We start from the raw sequence: 12,981 nt of genomic DNA on the forward strand, positions 1-12,981 counted from the left end.
GACAGGATACTGGGCTAGATAGACCTTTGGTCTGACCCAGTATGGCCACTCTTATGTTCTCTCATGGTACTTTTCTATTTCAGTCTGTTTTATTTGTTTAGAATCCACAGCATGTTTGTTTTGTTAACTTTGAAACTCCAGAAATGGAATTGTTTCCTAATTAGTGCTAATTAAAACAAAATTGTATTGTTTGGTCTGAATGTGGAACTATTCAGTTTCTTACCAAAATTTTACACTTGTGATTTAATTTTCATAGATGTGACAGTTTCACACAGATAAATATTTTCCCAATATAATGAAACTATCTTGCACATCGTCCCATTATGAATGTGCAGAAGGTCTAGAGATTAAAATTCAAAAGGGAAAAATCCACTGGGTTTCAGTAAAATGTCTACTTTCCACACTAAAGATGTCTGCAGTAGGTTGTAGAACACTTTAAATGATGGTGTAGAATTTAGATTCCCTAAGTAATCTGAATGGAAAGAATGTCTAAGAAAATTATCAATTCCATACTGTTGTAGTGGGACCATAGAGATCTTTTGAACATGGGCTTAAAAATCACTCTTTAGGAGTGCTGGCTTCTTGGCTCTCAAAGGGGGTATTTACTATCTCAATCAGTAATGGACCCAATGCCTCCTCACTTCACTTTACCAACTAGGAATTACATGAGTCTAACTTGTAGAGTATTGCCTGAAGCAACACAGAACACTCAAAAATCTCTGTAAAGTGAGAAGGCCAAAAACCCCTGTTCTGTCCATCCCCACTTTTAGAATTGATCCACTATGATGGTGGTTTCCAATCCATTCTGATTCAGAGCATTCAGATTTGTTTTTATGGTCTATGAAGTAGACTGAAAAGTTCTCAGAGCAGAAAATATTTAACTCTATATGAGCGAGACAGCTTTGATTCACCAAGCTGTCAGCCATACAGTTCTGCTGATCAGAATTTTGTGGATACTATTATGAAGGATAAAACTTTTCAATGTGCATTCAACAGCATGAGTTGAATAATAGGGTCACTGTTGGCTGAGACGCTGCACACTTGAGAACCACTTCTGGACTCAGTGAAACTAAGTCATCTACACAAAGGGCCCAATCACACCAAATGCCATTAGAACAAGAAATTAATTGCTATTGATAATTCAGAATACTTCAACATTTCTTTGTCATTTCCTTAAAGATTAGATTAAAAATATGAATTTTTGAAGCAAACGTACTTGTCTCCTGTTATTGTAATTGTGAATCCATCATATTCTTTCCCTTGATCTTTGAGGCTAGGGACTTTTGTGTTTACAGTAAACCCATCTCTTGTTTTACTGTTAAACTGCTTTCAGAAAAAAAGGAAATATATTAGAATAAATATAGAAGGATAAGCTTTCTAGCCACTGTTCTGTAACACTGATTTCTAGAGGACAGTTTTAACAAGAGATACCTAGTGCAGCTATGGTCTCCTAAATAAATAAAAAAGACTAAGCTAGAACTATACAGACAAATGTTTTTCCCAAGCCCCAATATGATACTCACCATTTGACATATTAATGTGAAAACAGTAATATGAGTTGTAGAGTCTGTATTTTATGTTTATACTTTGTAAGTAAATGAATTACTCTAAATGGCATTCCAGAACATACCTCACAATTTTTAACTGTTAGCCAATCTCATTCAACATCCTTTGCATATTTTTCTCCTCACCAGAAGGAAAAACACAAAACAAAACACATTTTCAAATTTTGCAAAGCCAAAAAATAGTGATTTAAATTTAAAATAGAAGCCAAAGGCCATAGCTAATATGTCAATTATAAACCACAATAACTTAATTCAAATAAAACTAAAAGTCAAGTTTTATTCAAAGTTACCCACCTATTTGAACAACCAGACCACTTAAATACTAACCGTCTCTCTCAATTATCCATGCTGCATTAAAGACAATTGCTCCATTTCCATTGTTGAGTGAATGGCTTTTGCAACCATGTATTTTAAAATACAATAGTATGATCCATGGAATTATGTTTTGGCCAATAGGATTTCATTTTTTAAAAAAAATTAAAAGCTTTTATTGAGTAACAGCATTCCAATGTGACATGTACAATTGGGAATAGTATACATGCAATCCAAACCAGATCAAAATCATTGTTTTTTGAAGACCGGGAATATTTGCTACCAGTTCTTAGGAAGAGATTTATTTCTAGCTAAACCATTCATAGTCCCTTAAATAGTTATATATTTTTGTCATTCTCTGTACTAATCTGCGTTTTCAAATCATCTGATAACATTTCCCTTTGTCAAGCACCTCTGCAAAAAGTGGCATCCATTTTGCTTTACAGGGCCTTACATTATGATTTCCAATATCATAATGTGTTGTACAGGACAATCAAATATCTTTCAATTCTTCCTTCTCAGGCTTTCGTTTAGTTTTACTGATATCCACTCCAAAAAAAAAGGTGAGCACTGGGTTGGAGATTGAGAGCTGACAGGCTGTAAAGGTATGGTCTTAAACTGCCCTAACCCTCAGACAATCCTTAATATATCCTTTAAGAAAGTAACTTGGAGGTGACATGTGCGGCACTTAGAGTACCACACAGAAAGTCTAGGTAGCAGTGTTTAAGCTTCTGTGAAGACATCTATACCTGATCACTTTGAATTACCCTGCTTTGATTGGTGTGAATGTTCCTTTCCAAACTATTCAAGTCTGAATATTTTATTTATATACTCTTTTTTTTTTTAAATGAACAAAGCTTTAAAATTAAGCCCTTCTTGCCATATTCCCAAAGATTTAAATAAATATACATCTAACATTAGATGTATTCAAAAAATCTTAGAACTAAACGCTAATAATTTGGAGGGGGGAGTTGGGATTGGTGATTCTGGCACTTTTCCACTATATCAGAGTGGAAGCCACCAGTTCATTCCACATTGGCCATCAGCCATTAACAGGCAACTACTTTTGCTCATTACTGCTCTGGGCCACATTCAAATCGGTGGCCCTGAACTGAAAAAATGTTCCATATTCCATGAACTCCAACTCCATAAACTCTTTTCTTCCGTTTGTTCAATTATGTTTTACACAGTTATGCTGAGCCAGTCATTCAGTTTCTAAATAAAAATCCTTATTGCTAGGAAGGCTGGCTTCAAGGAACCAATCACAGAATTTTTTTCTCCCTTTAACAGGAATATTTTCCTTTTACTAATTTAAATAATTGTTGGATTAAGTCTTCTCAGGTACACATCACATGCATCTAAGGGAAGGATCAAGCCTTAGATGAGCAAATTTGCAGTCATTTTGATTAGTACATTAATTCTTAAGAATATAGCCATAGTTCCTACAGTTGTTCATTTTAAATTAGACATACAACTGTCCATTTAAATTGTTACCAAAAGAGCTGAAGGTTGTTGCTGAACTTACCTTCATTATGGAAAGAAGGTCTTCTACTTTATGTACATTTTCCAGTGCTTCTCTAACTTCTAACAGACCTTTAGGATTATTAGCACTAAAATAAAACATGCAACAATTTTAACATACAGCAACACAATGGTCAAACACATCTAGCATTTTTCAGAACATCCATCTAGTTTCAATGTAACCAACCATTTCTCATGGTTAATGGAGAGAACTACTACATTATATTCTACTACATTTCCCTTGGCAAATTTCCCCGCTCTTCCCATTTGTTCGGGGGTGAAAAATAAATAATACAATAAAACATTTTTTACTTAATGATTTTCTTTCTATGACTGAATTAGGGTTGCCAACCCTCCCAGTTTTGCCGTGAGTATCCCGGAATCCAGCTCTATCTCCCGGAGGCTAATTCACTTGTCAGGAAGTCTGAAAATAACCTCTATAGTCCAACAGCAATGTTAAGTATCTTCCTTTTATCCTTAATCACCTTCCATCTAACTTTCTCCAAACCTCACTATTCCGGAGAAAAGCCTTTAGGGTGGCTTTTAAAACTACAGATATCACTCACTTATAAGGGCTGAAAACACTCTGACTCCCAGCCTTCGTAATACCTGTCAAAGATCACAATTTCCTACATATTACCCTCCACAGATGATCCATACAAAGCCATACCCACATCTCCCACCCTGCTATAGACTTCACACATCAGCCACCAATATTGGTCCGAAAAATTAATTAATTCATGCTCCCATAACCTGGAGTATGAATCAACATTTTCCATGACCACCTTGAACAAAACACACCCTCCCTTGTAAGACAAGGCTAAGATCCACCCATGCCTGATAAAGGCCAGAAGGGTGGGTACAGGTACTCTCAAAAGTTAATTACTTAAATTACTATTATCATTCATATGTAAAAGAGATTACTTTGCTTTCTTTCACATGGCAATTAGTGAGCTTCTCCCATTGGTAAGAGGGCACAGTTATGGCTGGTACTGGAACTTTAAAGAAAATATTTCCCCAGACTTTCTGTATGGTCTATGAATATAATACAAATTTGAACTGATATTGAAGGAGGAAGGAAAAAATATTAAATAAACCATGTACCCATGATAAACAAGGATCCTGTCTTTGATAAAATGAAGTATTTTTTCAAAATATTCCAGGTATCTCATGTTAACGACTTGTCCCCTGTAGATAGAAGATAAATAAAAAATACTTTTTAAATGTCTACTAGGATAATCCACTCCATAATTAACATGTATGCGGTTCATAAAAGCATGAGATATGATTTCTATACAGAAATGTATGGTAGAGTAGTGGAAGCTTAATCAGAGGTTTGTCTGAATAAATAAGCAAGCCATTTATTTTCAACAGGGGACTTGTAGAATCTTCAAGGTCTCACTGCTCTTGCTGCTTTTCAACAAGCTACTTTTCATGGGTGCTCCCCCACTACCACCAGTATTCTTGTGTACAGTTTAAAAAAACAAAAACAAAAACAGTACCACAATTACCAATTTGGATTTGCAAATCTTTTTTGTATACAACTATTTACCCTGGTAGAAAGCTGTGTGTGTTTATCTGTGAAGATAAATGTAGGGACTGATCATCCTAACTGACTGGTTTACTTTGAGCACTGGTATGTGATTGTGATGTCTGTTCTGAACAACTTAAGTATCCTCTTCTCATGGATGCAGTGATTTCCCTACACCCCCCCCTGAATTTTCCCAACACCCCCCCCCCCCCCAGTTTTGTGAGCTAGTTACATACCAATTCAGTGACTGTTTGGAAATCTGAATTTAAACTGAAACATTAATACACACTTTAAAAGCTTATACAGTGTATGATAAAATATGTGCATCTGAAAAAGTATAATAGATTTGAAAAGTATGAACATAGACTAGCTTCCTTGCTTTCTTATACAGCTGTTTTTTATGATGTCAGCGCATTCATTTCGGTGATGTTGGCCAACCTAATAATTTCAAATGATGATTTGTAAGCAAAGTGTAAATGAGTTCTCCCTGACAGCTAGTGATGAGCTGGGGGCTAAGGCTTCAGGGCCAGATTATATTTACATTCACACCTAATCTACCTAGGTATCCAGCAAACAGAGCTGTGTTGTCCAAGTGATAGATTTTGGCTGGGGTTGGGTTACAAACCACTTGAATGTTGGGGGAAGGGGGGATGAAATGTTGTTCTTATTGTATGAGTAAAGGGCAGTAGAACTGTACTTAGTCTGTGATGATTTGAAGGCATCAAGAGAGAGGGTGGGGACCTGTCCCTCTCCACTGTTTAAAGACAGAGCTGATAAGGCTCCATAGATAGTCTTTTGTTCTGTTAAGTGACCACTGCAGCTGAAATCACTGACAATCAGGTCTAAGTGCTTAGCCCTGTTGTGGGGACAGTGTTCCTGTGGGTACAGTGTTTTTGTGTAAAAGACAGCCCAGACTGCGCTAGCAGCGAGGTTCCTGCACTGAGAGCTCAGCTGAAATCACTGCGAGCTGGTGGAACCTCAAGAGACCAACTTGCAGAGGTCACAGTGGTAGGTGACAGCAGAAGGTGACTGTGCAGGGCCATTGGCAACAGAGCGGTGGAGTGAACGGTGGCACAATGAACAGCTGTGGCCAGAGCGAACTGTGCCTTTTTGTCCCCCACCTGGAAGGTGTACTCACGTGAAAGCACCTCTGAACTCTGAGTCTCCACTGACCAAGGACAACACCGGTGAGTGGAGTGCAGTGGAGGGAAAAGTGAGGGGCATGTTAAATAAACATTTGTTTGTTGGACTATATTTTAGTCACTTTGCTCCAGAATGCTAGATTTGTGACTGGGAATGGAAACATATATAAATATGTTTCCCAGTAGGCCAAGATTTTTAAAATGCATTATTTGCCAAGGTTATCATCTCACATTGTTGCTATCTTGGGAGGTCATTATGTTGGGGAGTTTCTGTACTAAACATTTTTATTATAATTAATTTTTACATAAGAATGGTCATACTGGGTCAGACCCATGGTCCATATAGCCCAGTACCCTGTCTTACAACAGTGGTCAAGGCCAGGTGCTTCAGAGGGAATGAATAGAACAGGGAATCATCAAGTGATCCATCCCCTGCTGCCCATTCTCAGCTTCTGGCAAACAGGCTAGGGACACTCAGAGCATGGCGTTGCATCCCTCTCATCCTGGCTAATAGCCACAGATGGACCTGTTCTCCAGGAATTTATCTAGTTCTTTTTAAAATCCTGTTATAGTTTTGGTCTTCACAGCATCCCCTGGCAAAGAGTTCCCTGGGTTGACTTTATATTGTGTGAAGAAATACTACTTTTGTTTTTTTTAAATCTGCTGCCTATTAATTTCATTGGGTGACTGCTAGTTCTTGTGTTATGTGAAGGATTAAATAAAATTTCCTTATTCACTTTCTTCGCACCAGTCAAGATTTTGTAAACCTCTATCATATCCCCATTAGTCATCTCTTTTCTAAGCTGAAAATTCCCAGTCACTTTAATCTCTCCCTCCTGTTTCATACCCCTCATCATTTTAGTTGCCCATCTCTGTACCTTTTCCAATTCCAATATATATATCTTTAGGATGGGTGACCAGATCTACACACACTACTCAAGGTGTGCACGTACCATGGATTTATATAGAGGCAATATGATATTTTCTATCTTATTATCTATCCCTTTCTTAATGATTCCCAACATTGTTTGCTTTTGTGACTGTTGCTGCACATGGAGTGGATGTTTTCAGAGAACTATCCACAATGACTCCAAGATCTCTTCCTTGAGTGTTAACAGCTAATTCAGATGCCATCATTTTGTATGTATATTTGAGATTGCTTTCCAATGTGCATTACTTTGCATTTATCAACATTGAATTTAATTTGCCATTTTGTTGCCCAGTCACCCAGTTTTGTGAGATCCCTTTGTAGCTCTTCGCAGTCTGCCTGGGACTTAACTATCTTGAATAGTTTTGTATCATCTGCAAATTTTGCCACCTCACTGTTTACCCATTTTTCCAGATCATTTATGAATGTGTTGAACAGCACTGGTCCCAGTACCGACTCCTCAGGGATACCACTATTTATCTCTCTCCATTCTGAAAACTGATAATTTATTCCTACCCTTTGTTTCCCATCTTTTAACCAGTTACTGATCCATGAGAGGACTTTCCTCTTACCCCATGATGGCTTACTTTTCAAAAGTCAAATTAAATATTTTTTTAAATGTATATTTTTTTAGAAATCTAGACCTGTTATGTGTTTTGGTGTAACTTGCATTATTCTTATGTTAAATTTGCATAATCCTAACAAAACATTTACTTTATTCATATCTCTTTTATATATCTCATTGGTCCTGACACCCCCCCTGTAAATTCGAACACCTCCCCCTAATTTCAATTCCTGGGGAAACCACTGCATGGATGTGTTTGTATTAACTGTCCCTAAATCCCACACATAAAATTGTAATTAAAAAACAAAACAAAAAAAATGTTTTCTGGGATGATTCACTGAACCCTGATTCAGAGTAGGGGGACTATCTTAAGGACACTGCAAAATATCAAGTATTCACTTTTTTTTTTTTAAAGGGTGGGGGAGAATGAGTGGAGTACAATAACTTTAAAACACGTTTCCATACAGAAAGACACCAGATGTTTCAAACTCCAGGACATTTTCAAGAACATTTTCATTTCTAGTTGCTATCTAAATATGGCACTCTACTGCTCTTCCAGGAAATTAAATATTTAATCAGCAGTTCACAAGCAAACAAACAGCTGACTTGGTGCCTTCTTCCTTGAACATTAGGTATGAGCCTGTAAACTCTCAAAAGAGTCCTGTCAGGATTGTAGCCATACATAATGCCTTCAACGGGAACATTACATACCATTATTGCATTTGCAGGAATCCTTCCTGTTCTCCAGTCTACAAAATAAGATTTTATATAGCAAAATGTTACAGCTACATATACCAGGAGGCTAAAACCACTGTCAATCATAGGAGACATGTTTATAGCCAGTCTCTATCCTCTTTCTATAATTATTCAGGGCTTGATTCTAGCACCTTAACTCATTTTGTGCTGCACACCTTACTACTCACACAGTCCCACTGCTTTTAATTTACCTCAATGGGAATAACACTGATCAAAATTAGAATTCTCAAGTGTGTATGTTAGAAAAGAAAGGGAAAGAGAATGGATGATAAACAATTACTGACATGATTTGCCTTTGTTGTACGTCCCATCTTATTCCATCCTACACAAAAGCTTTCTGTACAACAGGCAGAAGTATGAAGGAATAAAAATAAGAAAACAGGATTTCCTTGAATGGTAGCTTGGAGAACTCCGATATCAAGTCAGCCTAAAAGGATGTTGGATCTAGCCAGTGAGAAGTGGTAATGAATAAGGAAAGACATCAGGTAGTGACTCAAGAGTTGTTTGTTGTTCCTCAACTCCCTCTACTCGATAGGCACTGCCACCTCTTCAGAATGCCCAAGAACAGATATTAGTAGTGGGTGTCTCAACATATATTTGGAGGAATACTGACAGCTTTCCTCAGTCAGAACAGGTCTCAAATCCTTGTTTTGCCCATGAAAACAAAAGTTTAGACTTTCAAAAAGGCAAAGTAATATCTGATAACTTATAACCTTATAACGGGATGGAGGTGAGCCAAAGGCATTCTTATACTGACTCAGAAGAGCAGAAACGGCAGCTTAATATCTGCACTTTAAGAATGTTAAGCCCTAGACCCTTACAGAACCTCAAGAAAATCAAATAAAAAGACTTTGTAAACACTTGTGAGGTGTTCCCAAAGGACCACACAACAGAAATGTTCCAAATTAGAGTGACTAAAAGACTATGGTGGAAAGTTTTCTGGCACTCTCCAGACATTAAGCCTCTAACAAGGAAAAATCTAATGCAGAAACCATCATTTATCATCCTCCAAGATGCCAGACTCAAGTAGTAAGAACTGTTGAATGGAATTGGACCTTGCATGAAGGGAGTCCCAGACAAAGAAGGTATCGTTAGCATAGACCTAACAAAAGGACTATTATGTACAGAAACAATAGGTGACAGTATTGGACAAAGGGATTCTATGAGACTAGGCTGAGCACCGTCTGACCTGATCTTTCATAACTATGCAAGGGAATCAAGTGAGTGGAGATAATAAGTTTCCAAACCCTTTTCCCCACTCCCAGGAGAACACATACTTTATCCTGCAAATCAAAGTGTGAAAAAAAGGTAATTTTGGTTCACCTCCAGCTTCCCAGCAGTTTACTATGGGCTCTACTGCAAATAATCATAAACGTACTTCTCTTGGTACTCCTTGAAACCACCGACATAATTTTTTGGTTCATCTAACTACCATATAAAGAAATCACATTGGGCTAGTTCATGCAGTTCTCCAAATTAGCACTACTTTTTTGAGCCTGCTATTTTGTGCTCAAGAATCCAAGCTTGATAAAGATTAAGCCTCTAGCCTTTATGGTTGTGAAAATAACCTTCAGAATATAAACTTCACATAAACCAATGCTTAAGTCTGCCTGAAACAACAGCCCAGAGGTGTGAAATGATCCCATTCATTTCAACAAGGTTTTCATTCTGAAGCCTAGTTATGATATATGAATTAGCAGTATTTCAAAGCTACTTCATGGCTGATTAAAGCACACAAGAAGGGATTATCCTATTTGTGCAGATTTGCACAATCTATTGCAAGTGATATCTCATTTTGATGTCATGAGTGGATGGAAGGCAAAGCTTGGGAGAGTACCCCTACCTACTACTCTCTCCAGCTGCCTCATTCAATCCCAGATTAAATGGTTATTCTCAAAAAGGAATTCAGTAGTGTGCAAAGGAAAAAGTGGGCTCTTGGACTCTGAAAGGATGCAGTCAAAACTTGTGATGGGGAAGCAAGAAGGTTCACTAGTCTGGGAAGATTTAGGCCCTTGCAAACTGATTAATATCCCTACCTGGATTACAATCTTTCTGTCAAGAAAGCACTATCAGTATTATTCAAGCCATGGTACAGACCCAAGGAGCACAGGTCAGTCCAAAAGGAAAGGTCAGAAATTGATCCAGTCTGGTCCTGCACCTTATGAAGAGACAGTAACTCATTTCAGTACAAGTATAGCCTAGACATCCCACAGGGACTCACTAGACTTGTTGGAACATCAAATTATAGGATTGCTAGTATTATCTGATGAGAGAAAGGCATAAGAAATATTTAGATTACTGAGAGACAAGCAAGGTTACTGAACTGAAGGCCAGGGACAGAGAAATGCCTTTGCAAAGTAGGCACTCTTTCCTCACTATTAATAACACTAGCAAGAGTAGGACATTCCTTAGTTATCTTTTTTTCTGCTGACGATGCAAGCCAAAGCTGGAGGTTCAAGCTTCACTTCTCCCTCTATCTTCCATATTGAGGAAAAAAACAGGTAATGAGTTATGGCCTGAGGTAGGGGTTGCCCTCCACACTTTAAGAATGAAGAGTGTTTCGATTCTGCTACATCTTTAATGGGAGAGAGAAGAGGATAAAGCAAAAGTCAAGAGAAGACTGGGGCCCAGGAAGCAGAATTTAATTTGAGAGGAAGAATACAGAAGTCTGAGCACAACATTGTCCCTGAAGAGCTGGAAATAGCTAATGTATCTGGCCCTACAAGGCAGTTACTGAGCTACATCAGAGTTTCAGCCAAACCTGTACTTACATATCCCAGAGAAAACGTCAGACTGCTGGGCTCCATTCTGTGGAATGGGAAATGGTCGGAGTTGCCAAGAGAGAGAGAGAGAGAGAAAACACTATCATCCTGTGCACTGAGAGCTTTAAACATCAGTAATTCTTTCTGTAAAATATTTTTAGAATGATCTTTTTCTATTTTTTTTCTTTTTGAGTAACACTGAAAAACAGGGTTAGAAATAAAAGTAGCAGGACTAAACGGGGATTCTGCTTCCCATAAAGGAAGATGGGAGCATGGCTACATACACTCTCAATTTGTGATTAACAGTGATTTTGCCACATGTCTCTCCTTTCTCCATTACTTCATGGTAGGTGGAGCTGTAATGCTTTCTATACAGAATCTTGTTTTATGAAATGAAGAAGAAGGAACGTACAACAATGATTTGAATTTTTCAAATTTGAACCTTTTTCTGAAACTGCAGTTAGCTTTCAGCTTCTTAGGTATTTTGACACCTGTGTCTTTAACCTTTCCATGCTGAAACATTTCCTCAAAATACTACTAATGGATGATGGTTACAAAGTAGGAAACACAGATTGCCTAGTACTGTGCAATTACAGCTGGCAGTATTGCCTTCTGGGAGTAGCATTTGTGGAAAATACATCAACGACAATGGGTTTAATCTTAGGTATATGAAATAGATATTTTAATTTGGGAATTAAAAACTAAGGCACTACAGGCGAACCTACAATACCATTTTGTTATTTAGGCTTGGCGCTTGGTGGAACTGTACGAACCGCTCCACCATGCAGGTGGCTTACGGCTAGATCGCTGGCTCGACTATTCGACCGGCAGGTTAATCTGCATCTGCGCAGCAGCGGGAGCTATCCCACAGTGCACCATGTGTTGACGCCTGCTGACAGTCCTCCAGGCTTGGCTTGGCCAGCCAGCCAGGAGGAAATGACAGCGAATGAATTCATTTTTCTTCGGCCCTGCACAAATCTGCTGAATTTGCTGCACTTGGGCGAGCCGCGCGCACCTGCGCACCTGCAGAGCTCTCTCAGAGAAGTCCCGCAGTCCCCGCAATAGTGGAGAAGAAAGCAATCCCAGAGAGCGGGTCCAGTCAGTCTGGGCTCTCCCAGGCGAGGGTGGGCGAGGAGTCTGTGGGGCGAGCAGCGCCACAAGGAGCAGACGCGAGAAGGTTTCTAAAAGTTTCTCAAAGCCATGAAAGAGCGGAAGGCCGCGATGGATTGCAGTGAAAAAGAAAAGGACCCAAAGACAACAAGGTAAAAAAAAGAAGCGGCAGTGCGGACGCTCCGGGCCAACCCCAGACATGACGCCGGTACGCTGGGCACTGCATGCATGGACGGTGTGCCCCTAGTGCCCCCCCCATGGTGACGGGAGTCGAGGACGGAATAGTGTACCGACAGTTCCCCCTCTTCCTCCCCGGGGGGACCGGGAAGAGGAGAAGGAGGAAGGCGGCGCAGGGACTATGGGGAAGATGAGGAAGGACTTTCAGGATCTCTCGGATCTCTTCATCACCAAGATATCCTACCCTCCCAGCCCGCCCGTTAACCAGGCAGGATCATCGGGGGAAGGATCAAGCATAAATACACAACACAACATTAAAATTTATACATTTTATAAAATTGAAAAAAAAAAAATAAAATTTTATTAAATTCTAAATAAAATTATATAATATATATTATATTAATTATATTATAAGAAATAAACAATAAAATATATTTAAAAAATATTAAATATTATAAAATTAAATATATTCTAAATATATAACTATAATATATATTAAACTATATAAAAAGAAGGTCCACACAAATATTAATAAATAATATATAGAAAATCTATAATGGAAGGGAAAAACAAGTCTCTCTAAAGCTCATAAAGCCTAGGTGTGAGGGAGGC

General features: G+C 38.4%; 1 protein-coding gene across 5 annotated transcripts in view; it reads right to left on the reverse strand.

Annotated features, from left to right (window-relative positions):
- Positions 1–12,981, reverse strand: part of TTC13 (tetratricopeptide repeat domain 13) — an 89,760-nt gene that overhangs the window by 14,972 nt on the left and 61,807 nt on the right. For 4 of the 5 annotated variants that reach the window (XR_005595570.1, XM_039528558.1, XM_039528561.1 and 1 more), the window contains 3 exons: positions 4,503–4,586; positions 3,403–3,487; positions 1,217–1,326 (listed from right to left, as the gene is read on the reverse strand). Coding sequence is in view for 4 of the 5 variants with exons in the window: in XM_039528558.1 (XP_039384492.1) it covers positions 1,217–1,326; positions 3,403–3,487; positions 4,503–4,586 (279 nt within the window). In the remaining variant the exon portion in view is untranslated. The remainder of the gene's footprint in view (positions 1–1,216; positions 1,327–3,402; positions 3,488–4,502; positions 4,587–12,981) is intronic. The other variant, XM_039528559.1, reaches the window with a different exon arrangement.

Source organism: Mauremys reevesii, linkage group 3 (assembly GCF_016161935.1).
Source record: "Mauremys reevesii isolate NIE-2019 linkage group 3, ASM1616193v1, whole genome shotgun sequence".
NCBI lineage: Eukaryota > Metazoa > Chordata > Testudines > Geoemydidae > Mauremys > Mauremys reevesii.